Below are 25,273 nucleotides of genomic sequence, written 5' to 3'. Positions count from 1 at the left end.
GAGGTGGGTAACCGCGCCACCATGAGGACCTACTGAGGCAAAAAGGGGATAAAAAAAGGGTCTGATGGTTATTTAGGCCTTATGTAGTTTAAGCAGAGACTGCTACATTTGACAGGAATCTAGACAAAAAAACAAAACAAAGTATGTTCATGAACATTATTTTGGCAAACGAAACCATTTGCGCTAAATATTTGTGTTTCTGTGTGTAGATCCAAACCTGTTGAGAGACCTGCGGTACATGCAAACGCACCTATAGCGGTAAAACCTATGGATAAGACATTTATCTAGTTTCACTGCTTTAATCATTTATTCTTTTCACAAGGTCCATTTAATTGCTCGTTTTTAATCATTTATGCATATGTTTGTGTGTGTTTGTGTGTGTGTGTGTGTGTGTGTGTGTGTGTATAGCCACTGTCTCCACGTCTCCCAGGACTCCCGTCCACAAGTGAGGCTAAAGTTCTCTTCGTTAAACACTCCACCAAGGTAAAATACAGTTTATATACTGATTTTATGTTGTCATTTGTGCAAATAAAACCCCAATCTCGTTCTCATTATTTTAATTCAGAAAAATAACCTAATTCATATTATTTCTAATTATTGTAATGCAATTCTTTTACAGTCAGCCTGTATAATAGGTTGTTTTATGCAGATTTCGATTTAAAGAGAGCTGTAGATTTTATTTTGGTTGCTGTGATGGTCGGGTCAAGTTCTCCCATCACCTGCCAATGTTAACATGAAACCTACACTGCTGGCTAAATGGCAGATTTAATTGTGCAACTTTCCCCATGTAGTGTGACAGCATGCCTCGCTATTGGGGCAAGTTGTCATATAAGCTCAATGTGTGTTTATATTTTGTCCTGCGCAAATATGTTAAAGATGTGTGTCGTTATGCAATAATTGCAAATGCAAAAATTTATAAAGTGACAACTAGCCAGTCTTCTATATGTACATACTTTATTTATGTACTTATGGTTTGTATATGCGTTGTTTGTAGGGGTCTCACTGCAAGCCACTGGATCTGCATAACCTGCTGACAGAAGCCATTGCAAAAGGAGGTGAGAAGATGTTTGTGTTCAAAATATATTCAGTAGATTATATATAATCATCAGGTTATGATGCATTTATAATGCAGTTATTACTCAGTTCCTTTATTAGTTCTGTAAGCAGAGCTGAAAACCACTGGAAGTGATGCAGTAACCATTACAGAATTACATGTAATCATATTGTTTCTGTTCGGCCAGTCTTTGCAGGTAGTGAGCAGAAACTGAGTTTGGAACACTGCAAGAGCTTTGTGGTGCTCATGGACGTATCCTGGACACAAAGTCATGACAAGTGCTAACAAAGTAACTGTTTTATGTCTGAGATGAAACGTGCAATGTGTTGAAGTCATGTGACAACAGTGTTGCATCCTACTGTATGAAGCATACATACATTAGCATTGCATACTACAAACAGTTTCACATACTATTTTAGTGGGCAGTATACTGTATATGCTAGTATATGCCATTCCGAACATAGCTAGTGTCTTATCTCAGTTGCCCTAGGTGTGTGTGTGTGTGGTATTTTATGGTCTGTTTGAGCAGAATGTGTAAGTTTGGGTGGAGTGTCACCTCATTGGAATGTCACCTTAACTGCTACAATCAGACTCAAGGAATGGGACGCCTCGACTTGACAGAATTCCTGGTCTTGTGGGACAAACTCAGGAGGTGGACAGTGAGGATGTTTCTCTGTTTGGAGTATTTGAATGTATATTGTGTGTATTTTACAATGGTGAGAGTTAAGCTGTGGGTTTAACCAGGAAAAATGATTATCAGGTGACTGATGCACAGTAACTGGATGACAAAACAATTTGGTGTTGTGTGTTGAGTTAACACTAAATTATTACTTCACTTCCAACCTCAGCCACTCACACACCAATCGCCAATTTCCCTAGAAAAGTGACGATGAAAAATGGGTGAGAAATCACATAAAATTGCATAAAGAGGGACCCCAGCCATTTATCATAGGCTTGGTTTCCATCCACATATTTTAATGCAAATTGTGGGTTAATGCTTTAAAAATGGTGAATAGAAACACTAAGATGCAAATACAATTTCCAAAATAAATATAATATGCAAATATATATTTGTATGTATTTATTTTGGAGATTTTCTATATACATACAGTATATATATATATATATAGACTCACTGAGCACTTTATTAGGAACACTATGGCCCTAATAAAGTGCCCAACGTCAACAATCATGCCACAGCTGAAATCATGGAGATCACATTCTTTACCCCATTCTGATGGTTGATGTGAACATTAACTGAAGCTCCTGACCCGCATCTGGATGACTTTATCCACTGCACTGCTGCCACACATTGATTAGATAATCGCATGAATATGTAGATATACAGGTGTTCCTAATAAAGTGTTCAGTGAGTGTGTATATATAAATACTGTATATGCATAAAAATGTAAAGTTTTGTTTGAGATGGATATATTTTATAAGGAGACTATTATGTAAATGATTGCTAGCAAACATGAAGCTTGTCTGTTCGCTCTAAACTGCAAGTAATTCTTTACATTTACGAAAAGAGCCACATTGCCTTCAAATTCAATTTTCAATTGTATATTTTTGGGGCAATTTTCCAAGAAGTTCAAAATTGTGTTTGTGATATTCCGCTAAATTTGAAACTTGAATGGAAACATAGCAACCCTAGCAACACCCTGACAACCACCTGTGACAACTCACTTTTTTTTTTGCATGGGCACACACCACTCAAAATCTAGTTTTCATCACTACTTTTATGTAATTTTTTGCCCTTTTGTCCGTTTTTTTTTGTTTTTGCAGAGTATTTTTATGACATTTGACAAAAATAAGAATAAAGTGCTGGAGTATCAAGAAATCTCCCCCGCTCTATCAGTAGCAGGTGAAAACTATGACACACACACACAATTTACATGCAAATACACACACTGACATAGGAATAGTTCTTCTAATTCTAGCCTGATCTCATGAAAATTACGTGAATGGCAAAATTTTTACAAAATGAAATTATTAATTGTTCATTACATTAACCACGGCAGTTCCGAGGTGAAATGTCCACTGTGTGGCGCTAAAAGCGAGTTAAATGTTCCCACAAACAGATGAGGTTTTTAAAATTAATGCTCTATCGAGTTTCAATGAACAAAACAGACCTCCCTACCCCAAACCATAAACCTAAACCTAACCGATAGTGTCAGAAAACACAAATGTGAGATGAAAAACACAATTGCTAAAGCGACGGATCGTTTTGTGGTGCTTCTATGACACTTACGGCTCCTGGTCGACTCGTGTGCTCTTCAGGACTCATACCCCAGCCTTTACATTGCAAGTGCAATGCTTCATCAGTTGAGCTACCATGCAATTTGATCACACTCGAACAAGCTTGTAAATGTAGTTGGTCATGTAATGCAAATGTTAAAATGAGTCTATAGTAAAAGTGTTTAGATGTCATAAAATGGTGTGATTCATTTCACCAGGAAACTGATGCGAAACATACAACAAACCACGTATAAATAGTAACATTCAATTCTATGAGACCAGGTTGGAAAATTCTGTCATCATTTACTCACCTGCATGCTGTTCCAAGCCCGTATGACTCTCTGTCTTCCATGGAACACAAAAGATGGGAGACAGTATGTTAGTTTCAGTCACCATTCCCTTTTTTATTTTTCATACAATGTAAGTGAAGGGTGACTGAGAATGTCATACGGCTAACCATTTCCTTTTGTGTTCCTTGAAAGAAAGTCATATGGGTTTGAAAACAACATTAGGGTTTATTTACATATTATATTACAAATAAAGGACAATTTCAGACAATGATTTGGACACTACTATTAAAGAAGTCATGCGACACAGAAGTCTGCTCATTCATGTGTTGTTATCCTCTCGTGTGAGTCCAGACACATTGAGAATAATCTTGATAGAGGAGTGTGTATCGGCTTTCAAACTCTGATCTGTTCAATCTGTGCTCGTCTGATTTGGTTTAGGCATACAGGTGGATGAGTTCATACTGCAGCTGATTGGCCTGCGCTACACGGAGCCAGATATGACCGTCAGCTTCCCAGGATTCCTCTTCCTGCTCATGAAACTGGACAGCATGATTCGTAAGAGAACACAAACACCGAACACACAAATCAAATAGTTATTACAGAGTTGAATATGGTGGCTTCAAAATTTTCCGCCACTTTTACAGGAACAGTTCAACCAAAATTGTAAATGACGTCATCATTTACTCAGCCCCATGTCTTTCCAAACATGTGGGATTTTCTTTCTTCCTGGTACACAAAAGATACATTTTAGAAAAATATCCTGGTCGCTCTTTTCCATATAATAACAAACAAACCAAAAAAAAGAACAGACCAAAATCTGTCTGTCTGTCTGTCTGTCTGTGTCTAACACTTAGCTACATGCTAAACAAGCTAGCAACATGCTAGCATTGCCTAGCTACATACTTGCTACATGCTACCAGTGCCTAGCTACATGCTAAAATATATTAGCAACAAGCTACCGGTGACTAGCTAAATGCTAAAACATGCTAGTTACACCTAGCAACATGATAGCAATTCCTAGCTACATAATAAAACATGCTAGAAACATGCAATCAAGACAGAAACATGCTAAAACATGCTAGTTACACCTAGCAACATGATAGCAATTCCTAGCTACATAATAAAACATGCTAGAAACATGCAATCAAGACAGAAACATGCTAAAACATGCTAGTTACACCTAGCAACATGCTAGCAATTCCTAGCTACATTATAAAACATGATAGAAACATGCAATCAAGACAGAAATATGCTAAAACATGCTAGAAACACCTAGCAACATGATAGCAATGTCTAGCCACGTGTTAAAACATGCTAGCAACATGCTAAAACATACTAGCAACATTCTAACAACATGCTAGCAAAATCTAACTACATGCTGAAACATGCTAGCAACATGTTAGAAATACCTAGCAAAAGCCTAAAACATGCTAGCAATGGCTAACTACATGCTAAAACATGCTAACAATGCCTAGAAAAATACTAGCAATACTAATCTCTCTCTCTCTCTGTCTCTCTCTCTCTCTCTCTCCTCTCTCTCTATATATATATATGTCTGTATGTAAAAAAGCTGTTAAACTTCTTTTTTTTTTTTCCAGACAAAGTGAAAATAAACATTTTCAAGTCAACATAAATTGAGTCTACAAACTAAATCTAGTTATTCACGGAAAATAATCCTCTGGTGGAAGCATGACATACAAGTCCCCCATCACTTTCATTATTGGGAGAAAAAAATAAATAATGTAAAAATCACCTTTAGTGCTCCATGGAAAATTGTACTGGGCTGCGTTTCCCAAAATTGATGCCAAAGGTTTCTATGATGTAATTAGTCTTACAATGCTTTTGGGAAACGCAGCCCAGGTTTGGAACAAAATGAGGGTGAGTAAATGATAACAGAATTTGCAGTTTAGGTGAACTACTCCTTAAATATATATAAATTAAATTCACATTTGACACTTTTGTTGACTTGGTTAACAAATATACTAACGTTGTATAAAATAAAATGTGTTTGGTGTGGCGGAAATGCCACTGTGGGACAGAGTTTGTTTTTTAAAGGACAGAAATAATTTTCACAAGAAATATTGAAATGGTTTATGTTTATTTGACTCTTTGTTTAGATGATCATAGTTTTAAACATGTAATCATTTGTAGTTTTTATAATGGATTTTCATAGAAAACGTAAAACTGAAGAACGCCTAGTAAAAAATGTGGAGCGGTGGTGGTGTAGTGGTCTAAGCACATAACTGGTAATCAGAAGGTTGCTGGTTCGAGCCCCACAGCCACCACCATTGTGTCCTTGAGCAAGACACTTAACTCCAGGTTGCTCCGGGGGGATTGTTCCTGTAATAAGTGCACTGTAAGACGCTTTGAATAAAAGTGTCTGTGAAATGCATAAATGTAAATGTAAAAACAGGAAGAAAAAAAAGCTGAAATCTGTTAGTTTAAAGAAAAATCAACCCATGAGAAACTACAGTATGTTCGTGTTTGTTCTATTTTCAGGGAAGTTTCAGTCCTTTGATGTTGCAGGAATGGGAATGATTTCAGTAAACTTTAGACAGGTAAAAGCATAAAACACATAAGAATGTGTGCCCTACACACACACACACACACACACACACTTAATATTTCATCTTCTAAACCTCTTTGATGTGTGCATCCTATCTAATCCAATCTTCATAAATCAACCTTACTATGACTGAGTTATAATATGAGTGAAAAATGAACTGATTTATCACTTGTAAAAAGTGATTCATTTACAGTGAACAAATAATTATTTATGCATTTTCCCTCTTCCTATTGCTTCATAGTTCCTCCTCATGACCACATACAACTGATTCCAGACCAGCTGTGGACCAGGTTGGTAGGACCCCTGCAGGGAACAACTACATTCTTTTAAAAACAGATACTGTAGTTTTGTTCCTGGATGCTAATTGGTCAATACAGCCTTCCAGATGTGCTAAAATACACATTACACTCGCAGCTGCCTCACCAAACACCTGTTAAGGACTCATGGAGGCCAACTATTATTCTTCGTTTATATCAGGGACTATATCTTCTAGCAGAAGTATGGCACTTAATGTATTTGCCTAATAAAATTACATTCCAATAAAAATGTGTCCTTAATATTTTTATTATGAATTAACCATTTTATAAACCATAAAGCACTGCTATATTCCCTATATATTCACTCCTATCCATTGTGCCTAACAACAAGAGTATTTAGCAGTGATGCATTCATAAAATATACCTTACTGATTAAATATATTACTACATTAAATAATAAGTGTGATTTGTCTCTAAAGGCATGTAAAGTTGATATTTATTACCATGGGAACCTTTAAAAGCGTATGCGTGGGAAATGCCCTGGTTATGATTTTTTAGCATTGATGCTGATTTGAATCGCAAAATATTCATTTATTTAAATAAGCCACTGAATTGATCTCACAGATAATAGAAGAGGCTGCTTAAAATTAAGGCTCAATATGAACACTTGGGCTGTGTATTAGACAGGACGGGTCAATTTAAAGGTTTCATTCAAGTTTTTGTTATTAAATACAATGTAAACTGCTTATGTTTTCTGCGCTCAAATGTCGGCTGATGACCCACTTTACATCCCCTTTCACAGACACCATGAAATTTGAATGTTAGGATTAAGCAGCTTATAGCTGGCAGAGGGCCAAACCATTTGTTATGACAATAAAATCAGATAATACACGTATATGCGGTATTCACAAGACAATGTCATAATATTATAACTTTAATGAATGGAATTTAGATGAAGGCTAGCAAAAACAACACAAGCAGCTGGTAAATGTTTCGTGGAAAGCGTATGAATAATAGATGAACTCGTCCTGTTTGTGAGTGTAAAGTTGGAGCATAGATGTTACAATGAACTACCAGAAAAAGAACAAGCACATTTAAATTGAATTTAAAATTCTTAAAATGAAAGTGCAAACATGCCTTTTGCCTGCTTACAATATGACAATATGATGATTGAAATGGAGTGGTGGTGGCGTAGTGTTCTAAAGCACATAACTGGTAATCAGAAGGTTGCTGGTTCGATCCCCACAGCCACCACCATTGTGTCCTTGAGCAAGGCACTTAACTCCAGGTTGCTCCGGGGGGATTGTCCCTGTAATAAGTGCACTGTAAGTCTCTGGATAAAAGTGTCTGCCAAATGCATAAATGTAAATATAATAATATATATATATTTTAAATGCATTAATTACATTACATGCATAAAGTACATTTTCATAATATGCTAATATATTTATCAGCACAGTTTTAAAACTGATGAGTTATAGTAATAACATGCCCATTTTCTTTGTTAAATCAACATTAAGATTGATGGTGTATGTCTTCATTTTTAAGGGAAAGTGTATATCTTAGGTTCTGTTACGGGTCACGATTTATATAAAGTTTTTCACCATTTGCCAACAATGTTGATTGTATTTTATTTTAAGACATAGCATATATTAACATCTAATTAATATTCATTATATTGTAGTATATTATAAAAAAGTCAAAACTGATTATAGGATATGCAAATATATTTCTGCATATATAATAGACACATTACATGTCCATTGAATATATATATATATATACAGTGCTGTGGACAATTTTTAGGCACATGTGAAAAATGTTGCACAGTGAGGATGTCTTCAAAAATAATGACAGAAATCGTTTTCATTTTTCACTTAATGTCATACAAAGTCCAGTAAACATAAAAAGCTAAATCAATATTCGGTGTGACCACCTTTGCCTTTAAAACAGCACAGATTCTCTTAGGTACACCTGGACACAGTTTGTCTTGTTTGTTGGATTGGATGTTCAAGCTTGGAGAATTCGTCACAGTTCTTCTGTTTATTCAATTGCTTCTGTCTCGTCATGTAATCTTAGACAGACATGATGTTCAGTGGGGGGTTTTGTGGGGGCCATGACATCTGTTGCAGCAGGGCTCCCTGTTCTTCTGTTCTAATCTTTTCTATTTGCAAAAGTAATGTTTGGGAGTCTAACTTTATATTTCCTGTTAATACACTAAAGCTGAAGATATAAATAATCATCTTAAGACAAATGCTTTAGTGAAACATCTGTTTTTTTTTTTTTGTGAAAACACATATACATATATATATAATTTATTCTGTATATATTATTTTTTAAGGGACTGTGGGTATCATAAGTCCTGTAACTAGGAGGGGTTAGAAAAGAAGCATGCATAATTGGCCTAATTATACAAGAATTAGAAGAATGCTTTTAGGAAAATTGTTATAGAGTATAGCATGCCACATCGCTGGAGATATCAACTTTACACATTTTGATTCATATTCATAATATTATAGTATATTAGAAAAAAGTTAAATCTGATTATAGGATATGCAATGATATTTCTGCATATATATAGTCTACATGTCCATGGATTTTTTTAATTAACATTAAGATTGTTGTTTTAATATATATAGTGTGTGTGTGTGTGTGTGTGTGTGTGTGTGTGTGTGTGTGTGTGTGTGTGTGTGTGTGTGTGTGTGTGTAAAATGTATTTTTACTTAACTAGAAAAATAGTTATAGCATGCATGCCACATCGCTGGAGATATCAACTTTCCAAAATATTTGTAGTTTTGCACATTTTTCGAATCTGAAAATATGAACCACTTAATACTGTATAATCAAATCAGAGGCGGAGCTAAGATTGAATATCTTCTGAATAAGTACACAGATCTTTTAAATATTCATGAGTTTTCTGGGCCTACCTCTTCCACAGTGGGAGCGGCGCGTTTCTCCTACTCCATTTTTGTGAGACGGGTGGAGGAGCGCACTCTCGGCGGGGATACTGTCAGTCCACGCAGCAACAAAGACTTCGAGAACGAGCACTGCGACCCATTTTCGTTAGAGAAGAGTTAGTAAAGTGTTCTCAGTTATTTGACATGGTAGATTATCACGCCTCTAATAATCAATCACTTTATTCGACGGGCGAACCACAAACCTACATGGAACAGGAGAACGACTGGGACCGGGACCTGCTGCTGGACCCGGCCTGGGAGAAACAGCAACGGAAGGTAAGAGTTCTGACGGGATCAGGGGTTCGGGAAAGCTCGGGGACGGCCGTAGGGGCCCGTAAAGAGCCACAGGGGCCCGTACCAGGAGGTCTGGATGTGATTTTCGTGGCTTTAATCTGTTATTGCTATGCGCTGTTCGTTTTATCACTAGAGTGTTTTTTCTTGTCGTTTAGAATAGCAGCGCGTGTTTCGAATGTTGCAGTGTTACAGTGTATCGCGGGTTTCGAACGTCACAATGTTGCAGTCGAGTGTGTGATACATTGTAACAGCTGAACCTGTTTTACGAGGGCGAGTTTCATTCGGTTCTCGTGCTGTTCTTTCTCAAAGCGACATTTAGACTCATGGTTACAGCCAGACATCCGGATTTAAAATGGCAGTAGCGGTAGATATCACAGCATAGGACCTTAAAATAGCTGCTGAAATGTAGTTTCTGGAGTTTATCTGCAGTTCTGGAGAAGAAAGATTAGCTATAAATGGAAATAAATCGTCTTATCATTTCTAGTTCATGCTTTTGAACTCCAGTGTTTCCACGTAAACATCAGTTCATTGATGTATTTCTAAGTGTTCTGACTATGTAGTCTAGGTGAGGATGATTAAGGAATGTAATTCATGGCAAAGTGACGTGTTTGGGTGTGTGTCTTTTGGGACTTGCATTTTTAGAGTGCCAGACAGCGAACTGGGATTGGTTGCTAGCGGGAGTTCGGCGACCAGTAGAAGGGCAAAGTTTGGTCGGAAAAGCAAGTAGAATTAATGATTAACCCTCCGGAGCCCCTTGAGCACGGACGGGTCCACTTAAACGCATTCAACATTGGCCTTCAGACCCCAGAGGTGTGACGGACCCATAAACGGGCCATTCATAAGAGGAAGTCAAAGTGGAGGAGAACGACCAAATTCCTGAAGCCGCCCCCCTGCTTGTTTCGCTACACTTGTGAGGGGAAATGCCATAAACATCTTAAAGGTGCAATACAAGGAAGAAAACTTCCATATTGCATGACTGATATCACTGAAATAGTCACGACATAGCACACTTGTATTTACGACAGCACTGGACTCTGTAAAAAGCTCTTTATTAGCCAATCAGAAACGCTCTCTGCCTGTCAGAAATTTTTAGTGATGGGAAGTTCATTTTACTGATTTAAACTGCGCTCACACTTCCAGATACTTTGTCGCTGCATGTCGCTAGTGGTGTGTATGGACAGTCTAAACAGCACTGTTTCTTTAAAATTAATATTATTAAAATATTAGGATCACGTGAGCTCTACCATCTTATATTGGCTGTCGCTCCCGAAAGTCGCTCTTCATTTGCATAAAGTTAAACATTTCTCAACTTTGTGGCATCGGTGGACACGCCCACAGGGTTGCCGGAAGTCGCCAGCTCTTATTGAAAATGAATGAGACGAGGTCGTTTTGTCTCTGTGTGTCACTGGGAGTGTGAACGCAGCTTTAGATCTTTTGAGTCCCGTTCAGCAAAATGAATGGATCGTTATTCAAGTCATTTAGTTCATTTGAGCAGAATTAAATTAAAATGTTACATTTTCAATAGCCAAATCCCCCCCAACACGTCTATTTACGCAAACTCTGATTATAGTCCCAATAAGGAAAAAATGATAATGCAGCCAAGGACAAATGATGAGAAACAGAAAGATTAGTTCACCTCTGGAATCTTCTTGTCGGAGTCGGCTGTCACGTGACAAAAGAACGAACGACTTGGACAAGAAGACTCGAGAGGTGAACTAATAATGGTTCGAGTCCCGTTCGGAGCGGGGCGATTAGGACCGGTTACAATGGTGCCGTGACACGGATGGGAGTGAGGTTTAGGGGGGTGAGTGTAACTGGAGCCAGCTGGTAGATAGCTGTGCAGTGTGTAAAACCTCACTCTCCTGACCTCAAGAGGTGCACTAGCGACTGACGCTAGAGGCTGTAGCCTTTAGCCTCCTTGTTAGCCAGATGCCAGAGACGTCGGTTCGAGTCCCGAGCGGAGCGATTAGAACCGGTTACACTCGGCCAACACAAAATAAATGAATCACTCTCTGAGACTACTCATTCTTCTGAGTCACATAAAAGATTAATTCAAAATGAACGAATCGATCATGAACAACCCATCACTAGTCATTTTGCGCGTTCGGGTTTGTTCACATCGGGCCTTTATGTACATTATAGTGTACTCGTAAAAGACGGAAAATATACACGTATGCATTTAAAAGCACTTTGACTTGTGGGTAATACTCTGGAATGCTCTGGAATGTTTTCTCCTTGTTGGAGGTTCTCGCAATAAACGCTTGAGAGCTAGAAGTTTAGTGAACGTCACTCCAATCTTGATGTAAAATGATGTTTTAGCTGAGGAATTTCTATTGCATGTTCATGTGGATGTTTAGTATTTACTGGTTGTCCAAAGTTCACTCATGATTACCGAACCAACACATCTCCTATGAAACTCTACTCTGCATTTCATTACAGTCTCCATGCACTGTTGCCGAGTCTCTTTTGAACAAGGCGTGTGCAATCATCCCAAAGTCACCCCTTTTACCATGACAGACCTGAAATTACTCCCCAACAAATGCCAAACGCCCTGAGACTGGCCAAGACTTGCCTCTCCACTCCACCCAAAATGTCAAAAAGGTCTTTCAAAGTGTCTCGGCCTCTAAAGAAAAACCTGTTTGAAGTTGATAAACTGGCCAGATATGCATTTGAATAAGACCCAGTGATTGAACTAGCTTTAGGCTTGTGGTTCAGATAAGTACATATCAATCTAGTAGAGTTTGAGAAGACTCCTCAACACAAACTTGTGCCCTATTTTGTGGCAAAGATGTGTTGTTTTGTAGTATTCTCATGCTGATTAAGGCAATGGGGTTGTCTTTAGGGGGTTGTGCTTTTACTTGACTGACATTGGAGGAATTATCAGGAAGAAGATAACTTAATATTTACTATATTTGAAGCATGTTTAGGAGTCTTCGAGGAAGATGCTTACAGTCGTTTCCTGTGTCGTACAATATAGCAGTGCCGTTGAGGTCTCACACTTTTAGGTCTTAGGTTTGTATAGACACTTTGTCTAACTGTGAACACATTCATATCTTAACACTTCCTGATAACTTTGTAACCCTTTCCAGCTTTATGCAAAGCAACAAGTCTTGATCATAGGTCTTCTGAGATCTTTTTTTGTTTTTGCGAGGCATGGTCAACGCAAGCAGATGCTTCTGCTGAATGGCATACTCAAAAATGTTTGAGTGTTTTTTTTATAAGTCAAAGTTGCTCTAACCCACACCTCCAATCTAGTTTCATTAATTGGATTCCAGGTTTGCCAACTCCAGACTCTAATTAGCTTTTGCTGTCGTCTTTAGACTAGGGGTTCACTTACTTTTACCACAGCACTGTGAATGTTAAATGGGATGTGTTCAATAAAGACATGAAAGACTATAATGGTTTGTGTTGTTCGCTTAAGCACATTGTGGTTTGTCTATATTGCTTTATTGTACAGTAAGAAGGGGAACCGAAAGTATTCCAAGGAACCAATCGCCAAATAAAAACCCTTGAGTCATTTAAACTTGAATGGAAGGCAATTTGTAGAGTAGGGTTGATTTGGTAGTGAGTTGGGCTATGTTGAAAAGTCACTATCAATCTCTCACATCACGCCTGCCTGTTTAAAGTGTTACAGGAGTGCAATGACCACAGCAGCCAATTGTATTGAAGCGGAGGTTTCTAGAATGTACAGAGATTGTCCGTCTCTTTCAGCACTGGACTTAAACAACTGATGCAGAACTTCCCTTATATATATATATATATATATATATATATATATATATATATATATATATATATATATATATGTAAAGTTATTTCAAACTTGGGGTGTGTTCACACTTGGCAGGTTTGGTTCGATTGCTCTGTTAGTGCGATTCATTTGAACAAGTGTGAACGCTGCCACCCGAACCTTGGTGCGCACTAAACAAGCAGACCGAGACCGCCTGAAAAGTGGGTCCCGGTCCGCTTCCAAACGAACTCTGGTACGGTTTGATTGATATATGAACGCAACATGGACCAAAGACGTCTAAACGGACCAAAAACAGGAAGTAATTTGCCTAATACTGACCTCAAGCATACCTGGTTCTTCTCATCAGGAGGTATGTTTCCCATTACAGTTCGGGACAGGCGTCGGAACCGTCCGTCAGCCGTCCTTGCAGCATATCTTCGTTTGTGTGTACAACGGAGGAATTCGTGCCGTTGCTGTTTTGACTCCTTTACACATTTTTTTAACTCTTCGTTTGTTCTCAGCTGGTAAAAATGCCACCATATATACATCCAACGAGCACATTTTTCCCAGCATTGTTTTGGGTGTTCGGTAAGTTCTGTCAAAAAAATATATGACATAAAAGCCGTCCAATCAGGTCGCGACTTTCTACTGATGGTTTTGTATGTCGCGACTTTTCTACTGATGGTTTCTACTGATGGTTTTAACTGTAACAGGTTCGGTGTTAAAAATGCCAGTGTGAACTCTAAACGAACCAGGACTAAATTAATCATTTTCAATTTTGGTCCGGACCAAGAGAACCGAACTACAAGTGTGAACACACCCTAAGAGTCCTTGTGTGTTTCAAGCTGGCTTATATTTAGAAGTCCAGTGTTACACATTCACTAAAACGTTTTTGTGGTGAATTAATGTTTTTCTGTTTATTATTGGGATTTTATTTGATTAATAAACTGCATCTATAATTGTATTTATTTTGTACTCTTGTAGCCTCTATAGCCCTATTCAGACCCAATTGTTTCTCAGGGTGACGACTGTAAAAGTAAACATTTTTAAAGAGCCTCTATTGTTAATGAGCACGTTTAAGTCAACCTTTTAAGTCGGGGCACAAGCTGAATAATCGATTAAGGGCTAACGATTAATCGTTGCAATAATCGCCGAATAGTCGTATAATAGTTCTAATAAGTGTTAGATTAATCGATTAACAAAATAAACGTTAGTTGCAGCCCTAGTGAACAATCCCTTTAACCCCCGATCAGCCATTGACTATAAAAGTGGTTTGTTTGTGCATGTGGGTTATTTATGGTCTGTTTCACCTCTTCACAATGCTATATTTGCCGTGAGACGGCGTCTTGTGGAACCACGGCATCCTTGCCTTGGGGTCACTGTTGCGTCCGGTCAGTGAGTATTTGAACCATTGTGTGGTGATTCTTTGCATACTGGAGTTTGACAGGACTTATCGATTGTGTTCTGGCAATGTTTGATCTCAGAGATGATCGAGCTGTGGCTCAGATGTTAGAGTGGGTTGTCCACTAATCGCAGGGTTGGTGGTTTGATTCCCGGCCCACACGACTCCTTATGCCGAAGTGTCCTTGGGCAAGACACTGAACCCCAAGTTGCTCCCAATGGCAGGCTAGCACCTTGCATAGCAGCTCTGCCGTCATTGGTGTGCGAGTGTGAATGGGTGAATGGGACACAGTGTAAAGCGCTTTGGTAACCTCTAAGGTTAAAAAAAGTGCTATATAATTGCAGACCATTTACCATAGATCCATCAAAGCCTAGTGAGCTGCCTACCTAGAGCATACAGCTTTTTAAAGCATTACAGGCTGTTCCTAAAGGTAGGCAGAATTTTATCAAAATGTACCAAATTTAATCCGCTAGAAATTGCTTTTTGTCAGTGCAGTCTCTATTTATTGATGTCAAAAATATGTGTTTGTGTGCCAAGGGATGGGTTGTAGGGCAACTGTCTTTTATGTGTTTCTGTGGTCACTGAGGTTTTCCGAGAAAAAAGTAACAAGCGCTTGTTAACTAAACATGCAAATGTGACGTCATTTTGAGCTTGCAGCCAAACTACAGAAGTAATTTGGACTCGGTTATGCAAATTAGGAGTCTGTTACTCACGCCAGGAGATGGAATTGTACGGAGACCTGTTGTGTCTTCATGCATGATGAGTTGATTATTTACAGGAATTGATGCACACCATATTCATCCATCTGTATCTGTAAATATCTGTCTTTTTGTACTGCGTTTGTAGTTTAACACTTATAGGCTAATGTACACACAGTGTATCAGTTTCACTCTCAAGAGCGTCACTGAGGCAGTTAACAAGTTTGTCTCTCTTGAAGTGTTTCATACCATGTTTTTCAGTTAACAAGTGCTGCAGAAGTGTGTGAGTTTCTGTTAAAATTAGAGCTATGTGTGTGTGCATCTGCACTACTTGTAATAATAGTTCGATATTTGTGCTTTATGCATTTTGATCATTAATAATAAAGAATGCAAAATCAAAAAGTGAATCTTTTCACTTGAGTTCACTTGAGCACATATCTATTTTATTCATTCAATGCTTTTCACAATACAGAAAAGTGTCCCTTAATTCCCTCAGTGAGCAAACCAAAGGTGACCATGGCAATGTAATCAAAGTTTGATAAAGAGGTCACCTGACTGTCATCACTGATACAATTGAAACTGCAGTTAGTAAGTCAAATATTGGATTGTTCTAGTGGTTGTTCAGGTGTGTCTCAGTGAAAACAGTGAGTAGGAGTGGATTCTGATAGTCACGCTGAAAGGCATTATGAGGTCACAGTGGATGTTACGTCACATGACCTACTTCAGCCATGCCCTGATGGAGAAGCTATACTAGAAAGATTTATTTGAAATCTTTATTCTTTTAAAGGTGCAATAAAGTGTGATAATTGTTTTCATAAGAACATAACCGAAATGCTAAAAGCTAGACTTTAATCAAATCTGTTGAATGAAAGAAATGTTCCTGTTTCAATACAAGTTTAGCATTATGTTGATTAACACAGTGAATAATTTCAACTCATCCCTCGTTTATTTAAACATGCACAAACCGCGGTTACTGTGAGGCACTTGCGGAGGAAGTGAACGAGGCTAGTCCATAAACATGAAACCAAAACACTGTTTTAGAAGTATAGCCACAAGACGTAAACATTATAGCCTTCATGTTAATATGATTCTAGTGTAATAAAATTGGTTACAAGCGTTACAGCCGTTGTGTTGTCATGGCAACGAAGTTGTAATATCGGATGTAACTTTACATAGAAACGGTTAGCAAGCGATTTTTATCACAGTAACATCATGTTGACATGTATAATGTTTGCGTCTTGTGGAACTTTTGAAACAAATTTGCCTCATTCACTTCCATTGTAAGTGCCTCACTGCGACCATACTTTTTTTTGCTTCGTTTCTAAATAAACAAGGAACAAGTTAATTATTTTTTGTGCTAATTGTGCGACATTATGCCACAAATGCTGTCGATTGAGCTTAAGAGTGTTTAAGATTGGAAAATTTGCTTATTACTTTCATGTTTTATCTGCAAGTGCTATTGAGTTGTGTAAACAACAATGATTTTGGAATAACTCACGATTTCCTGGTACACTAAATTTAGGGACTCATTTTTCTGTTTAATTGTGTGATATCAGCAATATATTTTCAAGGAACGACTCTCTTGTCCCTGGAAACTGTTTTTCGCAAGTTTTCACGATAAATCCTCTAACCTGGAAATGTCAGGGAATTTTAAGATTGTGATTTTCAAGCCTTGGAAATGTGTGGAAATTAGTGGTTTAAAAAAAAAACGTCCAGAGTGAATATAAATGTCCCTATTTTTTTTCTCTGCTCTAAAATATACGTAACTGGCAAAATGTTGATTTTAATCTAAAATAATTTTTACAAATCCACTTATCACAAGTAACTGGATATGTTATGGAATTTCTTTGGCCTTAAAATTGTGGAAATCCTGCTCTAGTTCATAGCTCAAGTTATGCCAGCAGCCAGTGAAGTTCAGTTTATCCATCTACTTCCTGTTGTACATCTTGGCTATTTTCGTCATGTTTATATGTTAATTAATCATAATGATGTAAACTAAGACTGGCTGATCCAGGAATTTTATGTCTGTAAGGCACGTAAATAAGCAGAAAGTGAGTATTGTTTAGTCTAGAGTTGGTGTCCAGCCCGGAATGTTCCCTGTAGAAACGGTCGAAGCGGAAACGGTGTGATCTGATCCAACCTAAACCTCCCTGATTCATCATACAGTGCACATTCCCCTGATGCCAGTCACCCCACTGAAATCAAAGACAACTGTACACTCACTCGGCGGGGTGGGGCGATTGCGAAATAAATGAAGTCATTGCTTTCATCATAATGTCAAATATAATCCCATATATAATATAATACATTTTAATATTTTATATAAAAACTAAATTATATAAGTTATAATGTAGGTTATATAAATTATACATATATTTTGATTAATGAGAATACATTTTTAGAAGCATTATGATGTTTGCATTGTGACTTATTATTATTTTTGCTGATTTAAGTAAAAAAAAACATTGTTTTAAAGTCATTTTTACTCTAATAGTCATTTTTACTGTAACTGTAAAAATACTTTAATTCAATGTTTTTTTTTATTTTATTTAAATTAGCTGTACAAATGTACAATGTCAGAATGCAAAAATCATCCTCTCAATTTTACTTTTTTATGAGAATCTAATGAGAATCACCTTCGAGAATGATGGAAATAATAAAAAAAACGCACCACATTAATGAGAATGTTGCAAAAAAGGAATAATCGTCATTAAAATAATGTAAAGGCAAAAAAATCTTAATGGGTCTAAAATTGGTTTAACTCTCATAATGCAAAAGATATTGTCCTTTAATTTTATTTTTTTTGTTTAAGGTGAAACGTTAGTATTTTTCTGTTTTTTACATAGAAAATTGTTGGTTTCCGTTGTCGTATTAACTAGTCATATTATTTCCACTCTCTCTTATCCTTGTCCTGTCTGACTAAACCAAACTTGAACCAAACTACAAGGTTCCTTATAGGGCTGGCGATATGGCCAAAATTGTTCTCATGATAATGTTTTTCAAATTGTCGATATCAATATTTATCACGATATACATTTACACATTGCACTTTTTTTTTTTTTTTATTTAAAAGTTGACGGAAGAAAAGAAGAGATGAATTGTGATTTTTGTCTCTACAAAACTGCACAGGGGGGTCCAGAGACTGCCAAAGCAGTGGGGTCTGCAGGATCTTTTACCAAAATATAAAAATATTTTATAGTTTATCAATTGAAAATGAATGATAAAAGATCATCTGTTTGTTCTGAAGCATAGTGACAGCAGTCCAGTATTTGTTGGAATATTTTGATATTAAAATGACATTGTTTATATTTCTTTAGATTCAGATACCCAAATATGGGGCATAGACGTCCTTGTGACTGTGGAATGATGCTGAATGTGGGTTCAGGGGTGTCCCGAGAGAAAATTTAGAACGTTTCTTTTTTTTTTATTATTAAAGTGAGAGACTAGTCTACCAACTAGTAATTTTAGTCTTTCCTTATCCATTCCAGACGTCGAATTAATTTTCACAAAATTAGAACAGAAATCGATTTTATTAGATTTGTTTATTATGAAAGGCTCGTAACATGCTGATTAATAAAGATACATTTAGAAGGGAAAAACGTTTTGGTCTAAAAGGTGCTTTGAAACCACGTTAACTCATGCGGTGCTTCATGTCTACACACATGCAGGGAAAAGAGGCGACGCGTGCGGAGCGGGACAGGGCAGAAATAATGCATGTTTGGTGCTAGAGAACAATATTCAAGATTACAGCACAAAGATCAGAGCTGTTGTCCACATCACTGTTGCTCTGTCGCGCTCTTCACTAGAGACGATGTGAGGACGCAACCGTTGTCATGAAGTCTTGCGGTGCGGATGGAATCAATCCGGTGTCCGACGTAGCCTAATCATTAGCAAGGTAGCTAGCATTAGCAAGTTCATCCAGTCTGACCCTACGTTACCACTGGCGCGTTGTGAGCGAAGCTGAGAGCGTTTTCAATTCATTCCTATGAAAGCCGAGCGTCATGCTCATAAGGTGGATCGTAGGATTGGCAGCGGTGCGGAGCAAACTCTCTCCTAGCGCTGTGAGCGCCTTTGAGCGGATTTCGTCCGCCCTAGTGGAAACGCAGCCTGAGAAAGACGAACTGCTTTCGAACAAGCAGTAAATATCGAAAATTCCACAAAAGCTTATCTTGGATTTTCTTTATCGTGATGTATATCGATATCGTTTTATCGCCCAGCCCTAGTTCTTTATTGTTAGCACGTAGTGATAACACAGTCCATACTTTCCCTGTGTCCATTTTCTTTGTGTATATTTTACATTGTCTACAGCAGTGGAACCGAGAGGGCCCCCCTCCCTAATCAGACACACCTGATTCAACTCATCAGCTCGTTAGCGGAGACTCCAAGACCTGATTTGGGTGCATCAAAAAAGGGAGATATACAAAATGTGCAGTGTTTGGTGGGCCTCAAGGAACAGGGTTGGGAACCACTGATCTACAGCATCGAAAGACTGACCCCTAAGAGGATTAGAGTCCGCTCATCCTAGTTTTACCATCTGATATTTACATTTAATTTTTTTTTAATTCCTTAAGTCCACTCTTTTGTATGGTTGGATGGGCAATGAAGGGGTTTTTAGTTCTAGCGGTAAAGTCTTAATCTTGTGTTCTTGTAAGAAGTGTTGCCAAGGGGTACATTTATGGTAAAGTTACCCTCCATAAAAGCAGCAAAGACGTGCCCGCAAACACTTAAATGAATATGGCACCAATAAACCATGTAAGGGATGCTGTTAAATGGGTGGGCTGTTACCCTGAGGTCATCATAATGTATTGTGATTGTGTCTTGGTACTGTCATAAAGATGCTATCCGACTTTTGACAATCATTTTTTAGGTTATTTTGGTCAAACTAAAATTAGTTTGTCTTGTATTGATGGTTAAATTGGAAATCGATGAAACCACAATAATAGACCAACAAGCAGCTAATTAAAATAACACCACAGCGGTCTGCACAAACAAATTGTTGTGTGTAAATGTCGTAATGTAAATATTTGTCCTGACAATTCAGTTCTGGTTCTCTACTAAATAATTAGGAAATCTGAATTTGGTTTTGATTGGGTTCTGTGTAATTTTTTTCGTAATATATTAGTTTTTATTAAGAATAATGGTGAAATAGACAAATAGACACTCTTTCTTTAGAGTACTGTTTCTCAATATTTGTCACTCTCCATTAAGTTAAACCGTAATATTATTTCATAATTGGTTTTGAGCATTAACAATTGCGATTCATTTGTGATATTTTGATTTAGAGAAAGTTGGTGATACTCAGACCAATATTGATGCATGAAGGTAATTTCTAGCCCTAAAAACGTTCCCTTGTTCCTTGATTCTAGATGTGCATTGATGTGCATTGTTGTCCCATTATATTTTAATGACAACGGTTCTGTTTTTAAGAGTTGAGAGGAACTTGCATTTGAGGGAAGAACTATTGCTCAAGAGACCCAAACTGACCAGTGCTCACAGTATTGAACTTAATTGACACGATACATTGAAGCGTTGAATAGTGGTGCACCATTCAGGAAATTTGAGGCTGATGCTGATTTTTTTAAAAGTACCCTTTGCCACGCTTGTGCAAGTTATATTGTGCCGTTATGTGTTTATGCCCCACACAGTAAAATTACGGTTCCATTTGTTAACATTATTTAACAACATTACTGTAGTTAACATGAACTAATGAACTTGATGTTAGTTTCAACATATACATTTTTTTAAATCAAAAGTTGCATTAGTTAACATTATTTAATGCACAATGAACTAACCAGGAACCATTGTAATTTTACTAACTAACAATACAATTAATAAATGCTGTAACAAATATATTGCATGTTCATGATACCTAATGGTAAATGGTCTGCACTTATATAGCGCCTTTTTAACATTAGCGGTTCTACAAATTGCTTTACACTGTGTCTTATTCACACACACACACACCAATGACAGCAGAGCTGCCATGCAAGGCACTATCATGCCATTGGGAACATCTTGGGGTTCAGCGTCTCGCCCAAGGACACTTCGGCATGTTGAGTTATGTCTGGAATCGAACCACTAACCGTGCGATTAGTGGACAACCCGCTCTTCCACCTGAGCCACAGCCGCCCACAATGCATTCACTAATGCATTAACTAATGTTAATGAATGGCACCTTTTTATAAAGTTACCAAAATTACATTAATTGTGAAATACTAACATTTATTTGTTTTGAAACAGTTCTGAATAGTTCTGTTGTCAATAACAAAAGGTCATTGTGACATACTGGTAAGCAGTAAAAATTATGAGAGCATCACACACAGCAGAGATATGTTAAAAAATAAGAAAAATATGTCCATTACAAATTATCCATTCAAAACAATGAATGCACAAACTAAGATGACAACAGTGTAAGAAAAGCTAAAAAAGTTGGCAAATATAACAACTTTCTGAGTTGGCTGCAGAGGACACTGACGATTCACTGTTTATCACAACCATTAATGGCTGAATTCAATGCTCTGGTTAGTTTGCAGGCTGGTTGGTGTCCGAGTCCAAAACATTGTTGCTCTGTCCACTGTCGCTTTTGCTTATGTCCTTATTATGGTACCTGTATTCCCATAAGTGATTTTCCATTTGTTTATGATTTGGTCAATTGTCTGACTGAAGGCAACGTGCATCATTTCGTGCTGTATCTTCATTCTCGTAGAGTAATATATTCCTTTTGCGATCTGTCTAGTTTATCTCTGATCTTTGTTAATACCAAATCGCAAGTAGAGCACTCATTTCGTCGTGTCACCTGAATGCTTTTGATGTCTGATAATTTTGTGGGGTTTTATTGTTGTTATAGAGCGAAGAAGTACTCCATGCTGAAGACGGTAGCTACTGTTGTTGTTTGGGAAAACTTTACCATGGTGACAAAACATTATCCCGCCCTCCGTCCCCTGACATAATTGGTTCCTGTGTAGAGACCAGCAAGCTTTTGCGGTCGGTGCGGAACCAGGTTTTCGGCCCCGGAATGGCGTTTTTTGAGGTGGAAATGCGTGGAACAGTTTGAGAATTCTCACCGGACCAGGACGGTGGACGAGGGCTAACTGTCATGCATCAAGGGCTGAGAAAGTGCTCATTGTATGTGTGATTCCCTGCCTGCTACAAAAACAGATCGGCCCTGATTCTAGCCACGATTGGCCGATCACAGACTTAAGATGAAGATTGTCCGATCGGTGCACCCCTAGCAATGAACCCCACTGGAGAAGTTCAGGGTTCATGCTTGTTTCTCTGTCATGCTTTTGTTAGCGGGAGGAAGTTGTGCTTGCTGTGGTTTCTGTTTTGCTTCCTCTAATGGTGTGAACTTGAGTATTCAAGTGTACATGAGACCATGTACACCAACTGCTTTGTGGGAAACGGCTAGTGTTAATGTGGAATCAATGACTCCTAATCATTGTGGGATCTCTGAGGAGTTTCTGTGGGCATGGCTTTGGAATTACATTACAAAATATATATACAAAAGTGAAAACGTCCTCATGCTTGTTTTCATTCAGATGTTTCTGAAGAACACTGAAGGTGCAAAACCATACATAATTTCAGTAAACGGAGTTGAGTATTTATCTGGAAATCAATGAGAATGATTTCCAGATACTGGGGCAGTGGTGGCTCAGTGGTTGAGGCTCAGGGTTACTGACCAGAAGGTCAGGGGTTCAAGCCCCAGCACCACCAAGATGCCACTGTTGGGCCCTTGAGCAAGGCACTTAACTCCAGGCTGCTCTGGGGGGATTGTCCCTGTAATAAGCTTTGGATAAAAGCGTCTGCCAAATGCATAAATGTAAATGAGAATTTGTGTAGATCTTGTAGATGAAACACCATCTTGCTTCCTGACTCCTCCACGTGATGCATGACCTTTCCAACGAGCTTCCGTCATCCTTCTCATGAGCGTGCATCACAGAGATGTACGGAAGCGAAGATTTGTAAATCTTTGTAAATATAAATATTGTTTTGTTTCTCAAGATAATCAATGTTTGCGTTCAGAGGAACTTAATATGTCGACTGGAGTCGTGTGGATTATTTTGATGCACCCTAAATATGCATATTGGACCGTCAAAAAATGGAGTACATTCACTTGCATTGTTTAAAGGAGGAGGCCTGAAATGAAATCTTAAAAGTCTTAAATTCTGTTTTGATAAGCTCTTGGATGCCCTGATGCAATTTTCACTATGAGCACCGCATGCGTAGACTGTGACGGGACTTTGCTCAACGTCAGCGCATACGCCTGCTGTTGACTGCTTAAAGATTATTTTTATATATATATATATATATATATATATGTCATAGCACATGCGTTGAACTCACAAGAGTATACTTTGAAAGGTTGAGCATTCAACAGAAAAGCAAAGTGTTCATTAGCCATTAGTTTCAAAGGGAATGCACTTGTAACGTTTAAATTAAACAATCTAACGATGCTATTTTGGTTATATTTATTCGTTGCGACCTCTTGAGTTTGACTTCCTTGATTACTATATGTAATTTCCCTCTAACTGAAGGTACGTCTTTACAATTCAAAATTAATTTGAATTTCGTTAATATTTAACTGAACAATTCAAATGTAGCCCTGTTGACAGCCCCATTTCATTTCCATGAAGAAACACCAATGTCGCGCTTGAACTGCAGGTGAATTTCTAGGAGAACCTGACTCTAAACCAGCTTTCAGCGACTGGACACTGGTGACCAGGCACAAACAGAATCTACACTGAACCGGCCCAGATTTGAGCAGAAATGGAAAGTTCTGTCCCTTGATTGTTCCATTATGAAATATTTTGACTAATTGGATAGATTCTGACCTAGTCTGCACAGGATGTCATTTCTCTATGGACACATGCACCAAAGGTTCCTTGTCTCTGGAACGGTATGTTATTTTTTTGATAAAACCTGACGTGAGTGGTTACCAGTTTTCAGTGAATGGATACGGTTGACTCTTTGGCCCTACTCCTCCCCAAGATACTAGACAAAGAACTCTCAGTTTGAGAATCCGCAGCGTTTCTCCACCTGTAGATAGCACATTCAACTTTTTAGTTATTTTATCTCTTGCTGTTATAATGCACTACAGATTCTGTTATGAAGAGTCGATGTGTGTGATCTTGTTTTCTGAAAAGCATTAGATTGTGGAATCATGTAGTTGAACATGAAGGTGTGTGTGTGTGTGTGTGTGTGTGTGTGTGTGTGTGTGTGTGTGTGTGTGTTGGCTTTGGTTCCGTTGTTTCACTTGTGCCTGTAGTAATGATGTTATGTCACCACACTGGACTGCAGCCAGTTTTTGTGATTTGTATCTCCAAGTGAAGGTCTGTAATTCTCCACTTTGTCTCAGCGGTTGAAAGACGCTGGTTTCTTCTGATTGTTGACAAGCATTTGTAATCGGGGGTTTGGAGCAGTTGTGCAAGTACAATGCAGCTAAATGAGAAAGTAAAATATCACAATATATCACCGTTTGTAATCACAATACATTTAATATAAAGAGTAAAGAACACTTACTCATGCTGTACATCCCAAGATGCCTCCGAAAAATGCCTGCATTAAAAAACAGTGCATCCGATGAAAGTTTTTAGCTGCAAAATGCCTGAATGCAACTGCAAATTAGCTGTTATTCCTCCTTCAAAATGTAAACATTCAACCCAGCTGGCCCGTAACTAAGGAAGTTTGGGGAATTGAAAAAGGTTTAGGGAGGGAAACAACCAAAAATATACCTATTCACCAGCTCTGTGCTAGGTGAATAGGTTGTGTACATAACAGGCTCTTGAAG

At 38.0% G+C, this 25,273-nt stretch overlaps 2 protein-coding genes across 4 annotated transcripts in view; both read left to right on the top strand.

The window, feature by feature from the left end:
• The window catches only part of LOC127630239 (calpain-9-like), a 26,442-nt gene extending 18,679 nt beyond the window's left edge, over nucleotides 1-7,763 (top strand). For both annotated transcript variants that reach the window (XM_052107716.1, XM_052107715.1), the window contains 9 exons: nucleotides 210-258; nucleotides 409-483; nucleotides 995-1,055; nucleotides 1,242-1,306; nucleotides 1,645-1,713; nucleotides 2,840-2,918; nucleotides 4,021-4,137; nucleotides 6,082-6,140; nucleotides 6,390-7,763. In XM_052107716.1, coding sequence (XP_051963676.1) covers nucleotides 210-258; nucleotides 409-483; nucleotides 995-1,055; nucleotides 1,242-1,306; nucleotides 1,645-1,713; nucleotides 2,840-2,918; nucleotides 4,021-4,137; nucleotides 6,082-6,140; nucleotides 6,390-6,416 — 601 coding nt within the window. In that variant the 3' untranslated portion in view covers nucleotides 6,417-7,763. The remainder of the gene's footprint in view (nucleotides 1-209; nucleotides 259-408; nucleotides 484-994; nucleotides 1,056-1,241; nucleotides 1,307-1,644; nucleotides 1,714-2,839; nucleotides 2,919-4,020; nucleotides 4,138-6,081; nucleotides 6,141-6,389) is intronic.
• A 1,594-nt stretch (nucleotides 7,764-9,357) lies between these two features.
• LOC127629657 (alpha-actinin-4) overlaps nucleotides 9,358-25,273 on the top strand; it is a 55,090-nt gene continuing 39,174 nt past the window's right edge. For both annotated transcript variants that reach the window (XM_052106808.1, XM_052106807.1), the window contains exon 1: nucleotides 9,358-9,638. In XM_052106808.1, coding sequence (XP_051962768.1) covers nucleotides 9,507-9,638 — 132 coding nt within the window. In that variant the 5' untranslated portion in view covers nucleotides 9,358-9,506. The remainder of the gene's footprint in view (nucleotides 9,639-25,273) is intronic.

The sequence above is a fragment of the Xyrauchen texanus genome, chromosome 36 (assembly GCF_025860055.1).
Source record: "Xyrauchen texanus isolate HMW12.3.18 chromosome 36, RBS_HiC_50CHRs, whole genome shotgun sequence".
Lineage (NCBI taxonomy): Eukaryota > Metazoa > Chordata > Actinopteri > Cypriniformes > Catostomidae > Xyrauchen > Xyrauchen texanus.
Note: the sequence above shows the minus strand (reverse complement) of the source record. Positions and strands in the feature narration are given on the sequence as shown.